At 37.4% G+C, this 19,695-nt stretch overlaps 1 protein-coding gene across 5 annotated transcripts in view; it reads right to left on the bottom strand.

Moving 5' to 3' along the window:
- The window catches only part of STRADB (STE20 related adaptor beta), a 43,793-nt gene that overhangs the window by 14,457 nt on the left and 9,641 nt on the right, over positions 1–19,695 (bottom strand). For 3 of the 5 annotated variants that reach the window (XM_045806501.2, XM_045806497.2, XM_045806498.2), the window contains exon 3: positions 4,063–4,198. The exons of the other annotated variants lie outside the window; for them this stretch is intronic. In XM_045806501.2, coding sequence (XP_045662457.1) covers positions 4,063–4,182 — 120 coding nt within the window. In that variant the 5' untranslated portion in view covers positions 4,183–4,198. The remainder of the gene's footprint in view (positions 1–4,062; positions 4,199–19,695) is intronic. 5 annotated transcript variants of the gene reach the window in all.

The raw sequence follows: 19,695 nt of genomic DNA, 5'->3' as shown, positions 1-19,695 counted from the left end.
ACACAACAGCAGAGTGCAGGCAGCACACACCAGAGATACTCCCAGAAGTGCCAGGCCCTGGGCACTACATGACCTCTCCTTCATATGACCATTATTTTTAGGAGCAGGAGACATAAGTGGCTTTTCTAACACACTTAAGCAGGTGAAGACTTAGAATGAGAAGACAGAGGAATTAATCCCAAATGAAAGAACAAGCTAAGGCCATGGCCAGAGATCTAAGCAAAACTAATATAAGTAACATGGCTGACGGAAAATTTAAAGCAATGCTCACTTATAAGGATACTCACTAGGCTTGAGAAAAGAGTGGAAGACATGAGTGAGACCCTTACCACAGAGATAAAGGAGTTAGAAAAGAATCAATCAGGGATGAAGAGTGCAATAAACGAGTTTAGAAACATGCTTACTGCAATGAACACCAGGCTGGAAGAAGCAGAGGAACAAATTAATGACATAAAAGACAAAGTAATGGAAGGCAATTAAGGCAAACAAAAGAGAGAAAGAATTATGCAACATGAGAATAGACTTAGGGAACTCAGTGACTCCAGGAGTCCCAGAAGAGAGAAATTGGGGCAGAAAATTTATTTGAAGAAGTAAAGTTGAAAATGTCCCTAATCTGAGGAAGAAAACAGACATCCAGATCCAGGAAGCACAGAGAATTCCCATCAAAATCAACAAAAGGCAGTCAACACCAAGACATATTGTAATTAAATATGTAATTAAATATGTAATTAAACAAAATACAGTGATAAAGAAAAATCTTAAAAGCAGCAAGACCAAAGAAGTCAGTAACTCACAACAGAAAACCCATAAAGCTAGCAGGAAATTTTTCAACAGAAACTTTGCAAGCCAGAGGGAGTGGCAGGATATATTCAAAGTGCTGAATGGGAAAAATCTGCAGCCAAGAAATTCTATCCAGCAAGGCTATCATTCGGAATAGAAGGAGAGATAAAGAGTTTCCCAGACAAAAGCAAAAAAAGGAGTTTGGGACCACTAAACCAGTGCTGCAATAAATATTAAAGGGGACTCTCTGAGTGCAAAGAGGAGACCAACAGTGACAGTATAAAGGTAGGAAACACAAAGCAATAAAAATGAATATTCTGTAAAAAATTAGTGAAGGAACCCACACAAGAAGATATAAAATAACATATACCCAAAATGTGAGAAGGAGAGAATGGGTTCAAACTTAAATGAGCATCAACTTAACATGCCAAAGAGGTTATAAATAAACCTAATGGTAACCATATATCAAAAACCACTAATAAACATGCAAAGAATAAAGAGAAAGAAATCAAAAAGTTAAAAATAGAGCTAACCTATAACCCAGCAATTGCACTACTGGGTATTTACCCCAAAGATACAGATGTAGTGCAGAGAAGGGCCATATGTACCCCAATGTTCATAGCAGCATTGCCCATAATAGCTAAATTGTGGAAGGAGCCGAGATGCCCTTTAAACAGACGAATGGATAAAGAAGATGTGGTCCATACATGCAATGGAATATTAGCCATCAGAAAGAACGATTACCAAACAGTTACAGCAACATGGACAGGGCTGGAGGAGATTATGCTAAGTGAAATAAGTCAAGCAGAGAAAGACAATTATCATATGGTTTCACTCATTTGTGGAACATAAGGAATAGCAGGGAGATCGGTAGGAGAAGGAAGGGAAGAATGAAGGGGGGTTAAACAGAAGGGGGAATGAACCACGAGAGACTATGGACTCTGGGAAACAAACTGAGGGTTTCAGAGGGGAGGGGTTGGGGGGATGGGCAGCCCAGTGATGGGTATTAAGGAGGGCACGTATTGCATGGAGCACTGGGTGTTATATACAAACAATGAATCACAGAACACTACATCAAAAACTAATGATGTACTGTATGGTGACTAACATAACAATAAATTAAAAAAACAAAAAGAAATCCAAATATATCACTACAGAAAATCAGCAAACATAAAAAAGACAAGGATCAGAGAAAAGCTCCAGAAACAACCACAAAACAAGTAATAAAATGCCAAAAATTCATATCTATCAATAATTATTTTGAATATAAATGGACAAAACACTCCACTCAAAAGACACAGGGTATCAAAATGGATAAAAATACAAGACCCATCTGTATGCTGCCTACAAAAGACTACTATTAAACCCAAAGTCACCTGCAGAATGAAAAGTGATGGGATGGAGAAACAATTATCAAGCAAATGAATGTCAAAAGAAAGCCAGAGTAGCAATACTTGTATCAGACATAAAAGACTTTAAAACAAAAACTATAAGAAGAGACAAAGAAGGACACTACATAATAATAAAGGGGGATACTCCAACAAAAAGATAAAACAATTGTAAATATTTATGCAAACAAGGGAGTACCCAAATACATAAAACAGTTGATAATATAAAGAAATTAACTGACAATAATACAATAATAGTAGAGAACTTTAACACCCCACTTACATCAATGGACAGATCATCTAAACAGAAAAGCAACAAGGAAACTGGCTTTAAATGACACGATGGACCAGATGGACCAGATGGACTGAACAGATATATTTAAAATATTCCATCCTAAACAGAATACACATTCTTTTCAAGTACACATGAAACATTCTCCAGAATAGATCACATATTAGACCACAAAACAGGCCTCTATAAATACAAGAAGATCAAAGTCACATCACTGATCTTTTTCTAACCACAACACTATGAAACTATAAGTCAAGCAAAAGAAAGTATCTGGAAAGAACACAAATACATGGAGATTAATTAACATGCTACTAAACAATGAATGGATCAATAAAGAAATCAAAGAGGAAATTAAAAAAATACATGGAGACAAATGAAAATGATAACACAGTGGTTGAAAATCTTGGGGATGCAGCAACAGCAGTCTAAGAGGGAAGTTTATAGCAATACAGGCCGACCTCAAGAAGCAAGAAAAATGTCAAATAACCTAACCTTACACCTAAAGGAGCTAGAAAAAGAAGAACAAACAAAACCCAAATCCAGCAGAAGGAAGGAAATAATAAAGATTAGAGCAGAAATAAATTATATAAAAACTAAAAAAAATAATAGAACAGGGGCGCCTGGGTGGCACAGTCGTTAAGCATCTGCCTTCGGCTCAGGGTGTGATCCCAGCGTTCTGGGATCGAGCCCCACATCAGGCTTCTCTGCTAGGAGCCTGCTTCGTCCTCTCCCACTCCCCCTGCTTGTGTTCCCTCTCTCACTGGCTGTCTCTGTCAAATTAATAAATAAAATCTTTAAAAAAAAAATAATAGAACAGATCAACAAAACCAGGAGCTGGTTCTATGAAAAGTCAACAAAATTGATAAACCTCTAGCCAGATTTATCAAAAAGAGAAAGGACCCAAATAAAAAATCACAAATGAGAGAGGAGAAATGATAACCAACACCACAGAAATAAAATTAGAGGAAATATGAAAAACTACATGCCAAAAAAACTGAACAACCTGTAAGAAATGGATACATTTCTAGAAACATATAAGCTACCAAAAGAGAACCAAGAAGAAATAGAAAATTTGAACAAATTACCAGCAAAAAAATTGAATCAGTTATCAAAAAACTCTCAAAAACAAAAATGTAGGAACAGATGGATTCACAGATGAATTCTACAAACTTTTAAAGAAGAGTTTATAACTATTCCTCTCAAACTATTCCAAAAAAAGAAGAGCAAGGAAAGCTTCCAATTCATTCTATAAGGTCAGCATTACTCTGATACCAAAACCAGCTAAAGACACCACAAAAAAAAGAGAATTACAGGCCAATATATCTGATGAACACTGATGCAAAAATCCTCAACAAATAACGGAATCCAACAATATATTTTAAAAAATCATTTACCATAATCAAAGTGGAATTTATTCCTGGGATGCAAGGATGGTTCAATATTCACAAAGAAATCAATGTGATGCATCACATTAATAAAAGAAAGGATAAAAACCATATGATCATTTCAATAGATACAGAAAAGCATTTGACAAGGTACAACATCCATTCATGATAAAAAAAAAAAAAAAACCTTAACAAAGTAGGCATAGAGGAAACATACCTCAACATAATAAAGGCCATAGTAAAGACCCATGGTTAATATCACCCTCAATGGGGAAAAACAGAGATTTTCCTGTGTGGTCAGGAAACAGGGATGTCCACTCTCAGCACTTTTATTCATCACGATATTGGAAGTCCTAGCCACAGCAATCAGACAAGACAAAAGAAATAAAAGGCATCCAAATCAGTAAGAAAGAAGTAAAACTTTCACTATTTGAAGATGACATGATACTATATATGGGAAACACAAAAGACTCCACCAAAAAACTGGTAGAACTGATAACGAAATCCTTAAAGTTTCAGGATACAAAATCAACACACAGAAATCTGTTGCATTTCTATATACCAATAATGAAGCAGCAGAAAGAGAAATTAAGGAATCAATCCATTTATAATTGCGCCAAAAATAATAAGATACCTAGGAATAAACCTAACCAAAGAGGTAAAAGACCTGTACTCTGAAAACTATAAAATGCTGATGAAAGATATTGAAGATGACACAAAGAAATCAAAAGACATTCCATGATTATGGATTGGAAGAACAAATATTGTTAAAATGTCTGTACTATCCAAAGGAATCTACATATTTAATGTAATCCCTATCAAAATATCAACACCATTCTTCACAAAACTAGAACAATCCTCAAATTTGTATGAAACCACAAAGGACCCCAAATACCCAAAGCAATCTTGATCAAGAAAAGCAAAGCTGGAGGCATCACAATTCCGGACTTCAAGTTATTTTACAAAGCTGTAGGGATCAAGACAACATGGTACTGGCACAAAAACAGACACACAGATCAATAGAACAGAACAGAAAACCCAGACATGACCCCACAAATATATAATCAATTAATCTTTGACAAAGCAGGAAAGAATATCCAATGAGAAAAATACTGTCTCTTCAACAAATGGCATTGGAAAAAAAAAACAGCAGCATACAAAACAATGAAATGGGACGACTTTCTTACACCATACACAAAAATAAATTCAAAATGGATTAAAGAGCTAAATGTGAGACCTGAAACCATAAAAATCCTAGAAGAGAACACACACGGTAACTTCTTTGACATCGGCCGTACAACCTCTTTCTAGATATGTCTCCTGAGCAAGGGAAACAGAAGCAAAAATATACTATTGGGACTACATCAAAGTTTCTGTACAGTGAAGGAAACAATCAACAAAATTAAAAGGCAATCTAAAGGAAGGGGAGAAGGTATTTGCAAATGACATATCTGATAAAGGGTTAGTATCCAAAATATATAAAGAACTTATACAACCCAACACCTAAAAAACAAATAATCTAATTTAAAAATGGGCAGAAGACATGAACAGATATTTTTCTAAAGAAAACATACATATGACCAACAGACGATTGAAAAGATGTCCATCATCACTCATCAGGGAAATGCAAATCAAAACTACAATGAGACATCACCTCACACCTGTCAGAATGGCTAAAATCAACACAAGAAACAACAGGTATTGGGGAGGATGTGGAGAAAAAGGAACCCTCTTACACTGGTGGGAATACAAACTGGGACAACCACTCTGGAAAACAGTATGGCGGTTTCTCAAAAAGTTAAAAATAGAACTACCCTACAACCCAGCAATTGCATCACTAGGTATTTACCCAAAGGACACAAAAAAACTAATTCAAAGGGATACATGCACCCCAATGTTTACAGCAGCATTATCAACAAGAGCCAAATTATGTAAACAACCCAAGTGTCCGTTTACTGATGAATGGATAAAGAAGATGTATGTGTGTATATATATATACACACACACACACACACACACACACACACACACACACACACACACAATGGAATGTTATTCAGCCATAAAAAAGAATGAAATCTTGACATTTGCAGTGATATGGACGGAGCTACAGAGTATTATGCTAAGTGAAATAAGTCAGTGAAAGAAAGACAAATACTGTATGATTTCACTCATATGTGTAATTTAAGAAACAAAACAAGTAAAGGGAAAAACAGAGAGAGAGAGGCAAATCAAGAAACAGACTCTTAACTACAGAGAACAGACTGATGGTTACCAGAAGGGAGGTGGGTGGGAGGATTACTTTAATAGGTGGTGGGGATTAAGGCGTGTACTAGTTGTGATGAGTTGTTGAATCACTATATTGTACACCTGAAGCTAATATTACACTATATGTTAACTAACTTGAGTTTAAATAAAAAAAGAAAAAAAGAAATAGGGTGACTGAATGGATAAAAAATCAAGACCCATCCTAATGCTTCCTATAAGAGACTTATTTCAGAACTAAAGACATGCATATTGGAAGTGAAGGGATGGGAAAATATCATGCAAACAGAAGTGAAAAGAAAGCTGGTGTAGCAATACTTATATTAAACAAAACAGACATTAAAACAAAAAGTGTAACAAGACACAAAGGACACTACATAATAATACAGGAAACAATCCAACATGAAGATATACAACTGTAAATATTTATGCACCCAACATGGGAATACTCAAGTACATAAGGCAACTATTAACAAACACAAAGAAAAAAAATCAATAGTACTACAATAATAGTAGAGAATTTTAACACCCCACTTTCTTCAATACATAGAATATCCAAGCAGAAAATCAACATGGAAAAACTGACTTTGTTTTTATTTATTTTACTTTATTTTTTTATTTTGTTTTTTTGGAGCGGTGGGAGAGGCAGAAGGAAAGAGAGACAGAAAATGTTAAGCAGGCTCCACACCCAGCATGGAGCCTGATGCGGGCTCTGAGATCACGACCTAAGCTGAAATCAAGAGTCAGATGCTTAACCAACTGAGCTACCCAGGTGCCCCAAGAGTGACGCTGAATGACACATTGGACCAGATGTTTCTAACAGATATATTCAAAACATTCCATCCTAACACAGCAGAATACACATTCTTTTCAAGTGCACATGGAACATTCTCCAGAACAGATCACATTCTAGGCCACAAAACATGCCTCAACAAATTCGAAAAGACTGAAATCATATCATGCATCTTTCTGACCACAACACTATGAAACTAGAAATCAACCACAAGAAAAAATCTGATAAGAAACAAATACATGGAGGTTAATTAGCATGCTACTAAGCAATGGATGAGTCAACAAAGAAATCAAAGAGGAAATGAAAATACACATGGAGACAAATGAAAATGAAAATGAAAATACAATGGTCCAAAATCTTTGGGATGCAGCAAAAGCTGCTCAAAGAGGGAAGAATACAGCAATACAGGCTGACCTTAAGCAGCAAGAAAAATCTCCAATACACAACCTAAACTTACACCTAAAAGAGCTGGAAAAAGAAGAACACACAAAACCCAAAGCCAATAGAAGGAAGGAAATAATAAATAAGAGAAGAAATAAATAGAAACTAAAGAAACAATAGAACAGATCAATGAAACCAGGGACTGGTTCTTTGAAAAGATCAACAAAATTGATAAAGCTTTAGCCAGACTCAAAAGAAAAAGAGAAATACCAAGCAAAACCACAGAAATACAATTATAAGAGGATATTATGAAAAATTATATGCCAACAAATTGAACAACCTATAAGAAATGGATAAATTCCTCAAATCAAATAAATTACCAAAACTGAATCAGGAAGAAATAGAAAATTTGAACAGACCAATTACCAGCAATGAAATTGAATCAGTAGTCAAAAAAAACTCCCAACAAACAAAAGGCTAGGACCAGAAGGCTTCACAGGTGAATTCTACCAAACATTTAAAGAAGAGTTAATACTGATTCTCTCAAACTATTCCAAAAAAGAAAAAAAAAAAAAAAAAAGAGCAAGGAAAGCTTCCAAATTAATTCTAGGAGGCCAGCATTACCCTGATAGCAAAACCATACAAAGACACCACAAAAAGAGAACTATAGGCCAGGACCTCTGATGATCTTTGGATGCAAGAGGCAAAAAATCAACAAAATATCAGCAAATGGCATTCAACAATACCTTAAAAAAATCATTCACTATGATCAAGTGGGATTTATTCCTGGGATGCAAGGGTTGTTCAGTATTCACAAATCAATCATGTGATACATTGCATCAATAAGAGCAAGGATAGAAACCATATGATCACTTCAATAGATGCAGAAAAGCATTTGACAAGTACAACATCCTTTCATGATAAAAACCCTCAACAAAGTAGGTTTAGAGAAACATACCTCAACATAATAAAAGCTGTATATTAAAAATCCACACCTAACATCATACTCAATGGTGACAAATTGGGAACGTTTCCTATAAGATCAGGAGCAAGATAAGGATGTCCATTTCCACCATTTTATTCAACATAGTATTGGAAGTCCTAGCCACAGCAATCAGACAACAAAAAGAAATAAAAGGTATCCAAATTGGTAAGGAAAAAGATAAACTTTCACTATTTGTTGATGACATGATACTACATACAGAAAACCCTATCAACTCCACCAAAAAACCACTAGAACTGATAAAGGAATTCAAAAAACTCACAGAATATAAAATGAATATACAGAAATCTGTTGCATTTCTATACATTAATAATAACAGCAGAAACAGACATTTTTTAAAAACAGCATTTAAAATTGCACCAAAAAGAACCAAATACCTAGAAATAAAGAGGTGAAAGACCTGTACTCGGAAAACTATAAAACACTGATGACAGAAATTGAAGATAACACAAACAAATGGAAACATATTCCATGTTCATGGACTGGGAGAACCAATATTGTGAAAATATCCATACCACTCAAAGGAATCTACAGATTTAATGCAGTTCCTATCAAAATTCTAATAACATTTTTCATAAATGTAGAACAAATATCCTAACATCTGTATGGAAACACAAAAGACCTCAAATAGTCAAAGTCATCTTGAAAAAGAAAAACAAAACGGACGTATCACAATCTCAGATATTCAGATACACTACAAAGCTGTAGTAATCAAAACAGTATGGTACTAGTATAAAAACAGATATGTAGGTCAATGAAACAGAATAGAGCCCAGAAATAAAGTCATAATTATATGCTCATGAAAAAGGATGAGAATCTATGAGAAAGAATGCAAGAATATGCAATGGGAAAAAGTCTCCTCAACAGTGTTGGGAAATTGGACAGCTACATGCAAAAAATGAAACTGGACCACTTTCTTATACCATACACAAAAACAAACTCAAAACGGATTAAGAACTTAAATGTGAGACCTGAAACCAAAAAAAATCCTAGAAGTGAGCACAGGTAGTAATTTCCCTGACATCAGCCATAGCAACATTTTTCTAGGTATGTCTCCTGAGGCAAGGGAAATAAAAACAAAAATAAATTATAGAGACTACATCCAAATAAAAAGCTTCTGCATGGCAAAGGAAATAATCAACAAAATAAAAAAGCAAATTACTGAATGGGAAAATAAATTTATAAAAAATATATCTGTTAAGGGGCTAATATCCAAAAATATAAAGAACTTATATAAATAAACAACCAAAAAACAAATAATCTAATTAAAAAATGGGCAGAAGACATGAACAGACATTTCTCCAAAGAGGACATAAGATGGGCAACAGACACATGAAAAGATGTTCAACATTACTAATCATCAGGGCACTGCAAGTCAAAACCACAATGAGGTATTACCTTGTACTTGTCAGAATGGCTAAAATCAAAAAACACAAGAAATGATAAGTGTTGGCAAAGTTGTGGAAAAAGGAACCTTCTTGCACTCTTGGTACGAATGCAAACTGTACAGCCACTGTGGAAAACGGTATGGAGGTTTCTCAAAAAATTACCAAAGAATTACCATATGATCCAGTAATTCCACTACTGAGTATCTACCCAAGAATATGAAAACATTTATGAAGGAAGGAATAAGATGGCAGAGGAGTAGGGGACCCTTTCTTCAGCTGGTCCCCTGAATCGAGCTGGATATCTACCAGACCATCCTGAACACCCACGAAATCAGCATGAGATGCAGGAAGATACATCTGGATCTCTACAAATGAACATCTCTAGCGCTAAAGTACGAAGCGGGGAGCCGTGAATCCGTGCACAGATATCAGAAGACAAACAGAAGGGGGAGGGAGCCGCCGCGCTCGGGTGCCGGGAAGCAGTAGCCACCTGCACTGGGGAGCCAGCAGGACTCATGGACTGGCACTCTGGAGAAAGCAGAATGAGACCGTGAGCCCAGGAACGCAGGCGCGACAAGACCGAAAACTGGAGATCCGGAGCGCTCACTGGAACCAGACTGAAACTAGGAGCTCAGGAGCGGGCGCAGGCACCTGGGGCAGCTGGCGGTGTTAGAAGCACAAAGGACAGAGACATTCCAGCCCTGGAAGCGAGGGCTGGGAGAGTGGCCGTGGGGCGCACATCCCGGGATGCTGCGGGGTTTTTAGCAGCACTGACAGAAACAGAGTTAGAGTGGCCAGGAGAGCTCAGTGGAGAGCGGACTGTAATCTCTCTGTTCTGAGACAGACGCTGCTCTGACTCTCAGAAGAGGCACAGAAAACCGCCAGGGAAAGCCGCCAGAGAACAAAAGCCTGGAAATACCGGTTCACATTGTGCCATCCCTGTCCCCTTCGCAGGGGACGGGGCAACTCTACCCAAACAGGCTTACCTGAGTATCAGCCCAACAGGCCCCTCCCCCAGAAGGCAGGCTGAAAAATCAAGAAGCCCACATCCCTAAGGTCCCTATAAAACAAGTGCACACTGCCTGGGTCCTGGTCAATAATTTGGGCTCCGGGCATCCCCACAACCTCTCCTCATCAGAATGACGAGGAGGAGAAACCCTCAGCAAAAAAGGAGAGAGAGACTGTGGCCTCTGCCACAGAAATGATGGATATGGATATAACCAAATTGTCAGAAATGGAGTTAAGAGTAACAATGGTCAAGATGATGTGTAGGCTTCAAAAAAATATTAATGAGAATATAGACTCTAAGGGCAGAAATGAGAGAGAATCTGGCAGAAATTAAAAATGCTACGAAACAAATGCAGTCTAAATTAGACGCTCTGACAGCCAGGGTAAATGACACAGAAGAAAGAATTAGTGAATTGGAGGATGGGATGGTAGAAGAGGAAGTTAAAACGGAAACTTGGCTCAAAAAAATCCAATCTCAAGAATGTAGATTACGGAAGATTACTGACTCCATGAAATGTTCCAATGTCAGAATCATCAGCATCCCCAAAGGGGGGGAGAAAGAGGAAGGTATAGAAGAGATATTTGAACAAACTGTAGCTGAAAACTTCCCCAATCTGGCAAAAGAAACAAGCATTCGTGTCCAAGAGGCAGAGAGGACCCCACCCAAGATCAATGAGAGCAGGCCTACGCCATGTCACGTTATAGTGCATTTCACAAATATTAGATCCAAGGATACAATACTGAAAGCGGCCAGGGGGAAGAAAATACTTACGTACAGAGGGAAAAATATTAGAACAACGTCAGACCTATCTACAGAGATCTGGCAGGCCAGGAAGGGTTGGCAGGGTATTTTCAAAGCTCTATCTGAGAAGAACATGTAGCCAAGGATCCTTTATCCAGCAAGGCTGTCATTCAGAATTGATGGAGAGATAAGGACCTTCCAAGATCGGCAGAAACTGAAGGAATTCGTAACCACCAAACCAGCCCAACAGGAGATATTAAGAGGGGTTCTATAAAAGCAAAAAGACCCCAAGAGTGATACAGAACAGAAATTTACAATCTATAGAAACAAAGACTTCACAGGCAACATGACATCACTAAAATCATTTCTCTCGATAATCACTCTCAATATGCATGGGCTAAATGCTCCCATAAAATGCCACAGGGTTGCATATTGGAAAAAAGACATGACCGATCCATTTGCTGTCTACAAGAGACTCATCTTGAACCTAAGGATACATCCAGACTGAAAGTGAAGGGATGGAAAACCATTTTTCATGCCAAGGGACCTCAAAGAAAGCTGGGGTAGCAATTCTCGTATCAGACAGATTAGATTTTAAACTAAAGACTGCAGGGGCACCTGGGTGGCGCAGTCGTTAGGCGTCTGCCTTCGGCTCAGGGCGTGATCCCGGCGTTGTGGGATCGAGCCCCACATCGGGCTCCTCTGCTGAGAGCCTGCTTCTTCCTCTCCCACTCCCCCTGCTTGTGTTCCCTCTCTCGCTGGCTGTCTCTATCTCTGTCAACTAAATAAATAAAATCTTTAAAAAAAAATAAAAAATACACTAAAGATTGTAGTTAGAGATACAGAAGGACACTATATTATTCTTAAAAGATGTATCCAACAAGTGGATATGACAATTATAAATATCTATGCCCTCAACAGGGGAGCATCTAGATACACAAGACAATTCTTAACCGGAATAGAGAGACATATAGATAATAATATGTTAATAGTATAGGGACTTCAACACTCTGCTCTCAGCAACAGACAGATCACCTAAGCAGAAAATCAACAAAGAAACAGCTCTGAATGACATACTGGACCAGATGGACCTCATAGATACATACAGAACACTCCACCCTAAAACAACAGAATACTCATTCTTTTCAAATGCACATGGAGCTTTCCCCAGAATAGACCATACACTGGGACACAAAACAGGTCTCTACCGAGATCAAAAGACTGAGATTATTCCCTGCATATTCTCAGACCACAATGCTTTGAAATTGGAACTCAATCACAAGGAAAAATTTGGAAGAAATTCAAACACTTGGAAACTAAGAACCATCTTGCTCAAGAATGATTGGGTAAACCAGGTAATTAAGAAGGAGATCAAACAATTTTTGGAGACCAATGAAATGAAAACACATCGGTCCAAAACCTATGGGACACTGCAAAGGCGGTCCTAAGGGGAAAATACATAGCCATCCAAGCCTCACTCAAAAGAAGAGAAAAATCTAAAATGCAGTTTTTATATTCTCACCTCAAGAAGCTGGAGCTGGAACAGAAGAACAGGCCTAACCCACGCACGAGAAGGCAGATGATCAAGATTAGAGCAGAGATCAATGAATTAGAAACCAGGAGCACAGTAGAGCAGATCAACAGAACTACAAGCTGGTTCTTTGAAAGAATAAACAAGATCGATAAGCCACTGGCCAGACTTATTCAAAAGAATAGAGAAAGGACCCAAATTAATAAAATTATGAATGAAAGGGGAGAGGTCACAACCAACACCAGTGAAATAGGAAGGATCAATAGAAACTCTTATCAACAGTTTTATGCCAATAAATTAAACAACCTGGAAGAAATGGATGCCTTCCTGCAAACCTATAAACTACCAAGACTGAGACAGGAAGAAATCGATTATTTAAACAGACCGATTAGTTATGAAGAGATTGAAGCAGTGATCAGAAACTTCCCCAAAAACAAGAGTCCAGGGCCTGAGGGATTCCCCAGGGAATTCTACCAAACATTCAAAGAAGAAATAATACCTATTCTCCTGAAGCTGTTTCAAAAAATAGAAACAGAAGGAAAACTACCAAACTCATTCTATGAGGCCAGTATTACCTTGATCCTCAAACCAGGCAAAGACCCCATCAAAAAGGAGAATTACGGACCAATTTCTCTGATGAATATGGATGCCAAAATTCTCAACAAGATCCTAGCTAATAGGATCCAACAGTACATTAAAAGGATTATCCATCATGACCAAGCGGGATTCATCCCTGGGATGCAAGGGTGGTTCAACATTTGCAAATCGATCAGTGTGATAGAGCATATCAATAAGAAAAAAGTCAAGAACCATATGATCCTCTCAATTGATGCAGAAAAAGCATTTGACAAAATACAGCATCCTTTCCTGATTAAAACCCTTCAGAGTGTAGGGATAAAGGGTACATTCCTCAATTTCATAAAAACCATCCATGAAAAGCCTACAGTGAATATCATTCTCAATGGGGAAAAGCTGGAAGCCTTTCCCTTAAATCAGGAACACGACAAGGATGCCCACTCTCACCATTATTATTCAACACAGTACTAGAAGTCCTTGCAACAGCAATCAGACAACCAAAAGGGATAAATGTATTCAAATAGGCAAAGAAGAGGTCAAACTGTCTCTCTTCACGGATGACATGATACTCTATATAGAAAACCCAAAAGACTCCACCCCCAAACTACTAGAACTTACAGAGCAATTCAGTAATGTGGCGTGATACAAAATCAATGCTCAGAAATCAGTTGCATTTCTATACACGAACAATGAGACTGAAGAAAGTGAAATTAGGGAATCCATTCCATTTACAATAGCACCAAACATCATACGTTATCTTGGAATTAACTTAACCAGAGACGTAAAGGATCTATATTCTAGAAACTACGAATCACTCCTGAAAGACATTGAAGAAGACACAAAAAGATGGAAAAATATTCCATGCTCATGGATCGGAAGAATAAACAGAGTTAAAATGTCTACGCTATCCAGAGCAATCTACACTTTCAATGCCGATCAAAATACCAATGACATTTTTCAAAGAACTGGAACAAACAGCCCTTAAATTTGTATGGAACCAGAAAAGGCCCCAAATCGCCAAGGAATTGTCGAAAAGGAAAAACAAAGCTGGGGGCATCACAATGCCGGATTTCAAGCTATACTACAAAGCTGTGATCACAAAGACAGCATGGTACTGGCACAGAAACAGACACATAGACCAATGGAATGGAATAGAGAACCCAGAAATGGACCCTCGGCTCTTTGGGCAACTAATCTTTGACGAAGCAGGAAAAAACATCCAGTGGAAAAAAGACAGTCTCTTCAATAAATGGTGGTGGGAAAATTGGACAGCTATATGCAAAAGAATGAAACTTGACCACTCTCTCACACCACACACAAAGATAAACTCGAAATGGTTGAAAGACCTTGATGTGAGACAGGAATCCATCAAAATCCTAGAGGAGAACATAGGCTGCAACCTCTTTGACATCGGCCACAGCAACTTTTTTCATGACACATCTCCAAAGGCAAGAGAAACAAAAGATAAAATGAACTTGTGGGACTTCATCAAGATAAAAGGCTTCTGCACAGCCAAGGAAACAGTCAAAAAAACTAAGAGGTAGCACACGGAATGGGAGAAGATATTTGCAAATGACACTACAGATAAAAGACTAGTATCCAAGTCTACAAAGAACTTCTCAAACTCAATATATGTGAAACAAATAATCAAATCAAAAAATGGGCAGAAGATATGAACAGACACTTTTCCAATGAAGACATACGAATGGCTAACAGACACATGAAAAAATGTTCAAAATCATTAGCCATCAGGGAAATTCAAATCAAAACCACACTGAGATACCACCTTACGCCAGTTAGAATGGCAAAAATTGACAAGGCAAGAAACAACGATTGCTGGAGAGGATGTGGAGAAAGGGGATCCCTCTTACACTGTTGGTGGGAATGCAAGTTGGTACAGCCACTCTGGAAAACAGTGTGGAGGTCCCTTAAAAAGTTAAAAATTGAGCTACCCTATGATCCAGCAAACTGCACTACTAGGTATTTACCCCAAAGATACAGACGTAGTGAAGAGAAGGGCTATATGCACCCCAATGATCATAGCAGCATTGTCCACAATAGCTAAATTATGGAAGGAGCCGAGATGCCCTTCAACAGATTTCTGGATTAAGAAGATGTGGGCCATATATACAATGGAATATTACTCAGCCATCAGATAGAACGATTACCCAACATTTGCACCAACATGGACGGGACTGGAGTTGATTATGCTAAGTGAAATAAGTCAAGCAGAGAAAGACAATTATCATACGGTTTCACTTATTTATGGAACATAAATAGCAGGAATCGAAGAATGAAGGGGGGGTAAACAAAAGGGGGAATGAACCGTAACAGACTATGGACTCTGGAAAACAAACTGAGGGCTTCAGAGGGGAGGGGGTGGGGGATTGGGATAGGCCGGTGATGGGTATTAAGGAGGGCACATATTGTATGGTGCACTGGGTGTTATACGCAAGTAATGAATCATGGAACACTACATCAAAAACTAAGGATATACCGTATGGTGAATAACATAACATAATAAAAAATTCTTTAAGAAAAAAAACAAAAAACAACAACACAAAAAACATATATGCACCCCTATGTTTACTGCAGCATTTACAATAGCCAAAATATGGATGCAACCCAAGTGTCCACCGATAGATGAATGGCTAAAGATTTGGTATACATACCCAATACAATATTATTCAGTCATAAGAAATAATGAAGTCCTGCCATTTGCAACACTGATGGATCTAGAGGGAATGATACTAAGTGAAATATAAGAAACAGAATAAATGAACAAAGAAGAAGACACAAACAAAAAACCAAATTTAATACAGAGAACAAATTGGTGTTTAACAGAGTGGTAGTGGGGAAGGAGTGGAGAGAGGTGAAATAATAAAGGGGATTAAGAGCACACTTATCATGATGAACACTGAGTAATGTATAGAATTGCTGAATCACTATCTTGTACACTTGAAACTAATATAACACTTAAAGTATACTGGAATTTTAAAAAAACTCATGGCAGGGTCCTTGTTCCTATTAAACTTTTTAGTAACCCTAAAAATTCAGTGACTCTGTTTACTGAATAATCTGCAAGGGTAATTTTTAAAACATCAATAAAATACTTATAAATTAAGCTAATTAAGGAAGTGAAAGAGTTGTACAATGAAAACTATAAAACATTGCTAATAGAAATTAAGGAAGACCTAAATAAATGGAAATATATTTCATGTTCATTAATTGGAAGACTTAGTATTGTTAAAAGCTCAAGGGACCCTGAATAATTCAAATAATATTTAAAAAAAAGAACAAAATTGGAGGACTCACTCTTCCTGATTTTGAAACCTATTACAAAGCAATGGTAAACAAAACAGCATGGCACTGAAATAAAGACAGAAATATAGACCAAGGAAGAGAATAGAGAGCCTAGAAATAAACTGTCACATATATGGTCAAATGGCATTTCATGGGGGTGTCAAGACAATTCAATAAAGCAAGGACAGTATATTCAGCAAATGGTGCTAGGAAAAGTGTATATCCACATGCAGAAGAATGAAGATGGACTCATCAAACACCACATACAAAAATTAACTCAAAATGGATCAAGGACCTAAATTAAATACCTAAAACAATAAAACTCTTAGAAGAAAACATAGGACAAAAGCTTTATAATATCGGATTCGGAGATGATTTCTTGGATATAATAGCAAAGGTATAAGGAACAGAAGAGAAACAGAAAAAGTAGACTTCATGTAAATTTTTAAATTTTGTGCATCAAAAAATACTATCAACAAGTTAAAAGGCAATTCACAGAATGGGAGAAAACATTTATAAATATCTGCTAAGGTGTTAATATCCAGAATATATACAGAACACCTAAAACTCAACTATAAAAAAACAAACAACCCAATTAAAAAAAGAACAAAGGACTTGAATAGACATTTCTCCGTAGAAGACATACGAGTGGCCAAAAAGCACATGAAAAGATTCTCAACATCACTAGTCATTAGGGAAATGTCAAAATTATAATGAGGCATCATCTCACACCCATTAGGTTGGCTACTATCAAAAAACAGAAAATAAAGAAGTGTTCGCTAGGTTGTAGAGAAACTGGAATTCTTGTGCACTACTGGTGGGAATACAAAATGGTATAGCCAATGTGGAAAACATTATGGTAGTTTCCCCCCAAATTAAAATAGCACTACCATATGATGCAGTAATTCCACTTCTGGGTATACCCAAAGAACTGAAATCAGGTCTCGAAGAGATATTTGCACACCCATGTTCGTAGCAGCATTATTCACAATAGCCACAAAGTGAAAGCAACCCAAGTGTCCATCAACAGATGAATGGATAAGCAAAATGTGGTATATACATACAATGGAACATTTTTAGCCTTAAAAAAATAAGAAAATTCTGCAATATGCTGCAACACAAATGAACCTTGAGGACATTAAATGAAATATAACTCAGTCACAAAAAGACAAACACAGTATGAGTCCACTCATATAAGGTACTTAGAGTAGTCAGAAAATCATAGAAAGTAGAATGGTGGTTGACAGAAACTAGGGAGGGAGGGAGAATGGGGAGCTTTGTTTAATGGATACAGTTTCAGTTTTACAAGATGAAAAGAGTTACAGAGATGCATGGTGGTGACAGCTGCACAACACTATGAATGTACTTGATACCACTGAACTGTACACTTAAAAATGGCTAAAATGGTAAATTTTATGTTATGTATATTTTAGCACAAGGCCAAACAAAACAAAACAGACACACACACACACACACAGGCAGCAGCACCTGTGGAAGTTTCCTGAAGTTTAAGACCTCTCTCTTGACAATAGCAAGGGGACAACAGCAGACACTTTACCTCAATCTGAAGGGTAATACTTGAATGAAAACCAGGATTGGATAATATATTCTATTTCACAAAAGGGCAGAAGACTAAAAGACTTTAGAATATTAGTGAGTAAAAAGTAAAATGAGAAAAATGAAGACAACTGAATATAGGATCAAGATTAACTTATAAACAGGAACAACTGGGATTACCTTATTTTGTAGGAAACAAGGCATTTGCAAGGCAGGTTCTGTTTTGTAGTAAGAATTGCAGAATAAAGTAAGGATTAAGGAAGCGAGGACCCCAGAGAAATACTGATTCCCAAGCATGTTTTTTAAAATATTACTTAATGTATCAGACATTGCCCAGGGGAAATACAGATGAAAAAGACAGGATGCCTATTTTATGGGACTCATGTTAGAGAGACAAGTACATCAATCATTATGAGATAATATAATAAATACCATTTTCTGGGAATGTCTAAGATTTGCAGGAGCATAATGAAACAAAAAGTACAAGAGGAAAGGCTTCAGAGCTGTGATATTTGAGCCAACTCTTCATGAATGAGGAGAAATTTGGAGGCAGAAAAAGAAGGATATTTCAATTAGAAAAAAAGAGTATATGCTAAGACTCAGTAGCAAGAAATGAAACTCAAAAATTAGACCTATTCCACACCAGTAAGAGTCCTTATACTATACTAAGAAGTTTAGGCTTTATCCCATAGGCTGTAGGAAACCGATGAAAGTTTTAAAGCTGGAAAGTGACACAAACACAGGTGTGAATTCTGATCTGAGTGTGAGAGGAGGTTTATCCAGGACACTAGAGGCAATGTGTCTACCTGCAATCGTCCAGGTAAGAAATGATGAGATTTGGGGGCGCCTGGGTGGCACAGAGGTTGGGCGCCTGCCTTCAGCTCAGGGCGTGATCCCGGCGTTATGGGATCGAGCCCCACATCAGGCTCCTCTGCTGGGAGTCTGCTCTTTCTCTCCCACTCCCCCTGCTTGTGTTCCCTCTCTCGCTGGCTTTCTCTATCTCTGTCAAATAAATAAATAAAATCTTTGGAAAAAAAAAAAAAGAAATGATGAGATTTGGGTAGTAGCAGTGATGGGGTGAAGGAGGGTATGCACTCAATGGCATTTTAGAGACAGATACAAAAGACTTGTGTATAACTAGATGTGGTGGGTACAGGCATGTGTCAGCACAACTTCAAAGTTTCTAGTTAGGGTTACTTAGTAAATGGGTTTTCATTAGCCAAAGAAAGAAATACAAGGGGTCAGAGAAGTTTGATAGATTAAGGTTTCACTCAAATGCAAAGAGATGCCTTTGAAAAGTCTA

This window comes from Ursus americanus, chromosome 1 (assembly GCF_024610735.1).
Source record: "Ursus americanus isolate L20-20 chromosome 1, mUrsAme1.1.p, whole genome shotgun sequence".
NCBI lineage: Eukaryota > Metazoa > Chordata > Mammalia > Carnivora > Ursidae > Ursus > Ursus americanus.
Note: the sequence above shows the minus strand (reverse complement) of the source record. Positions and strands in the feature narration are given on the sequence as shown.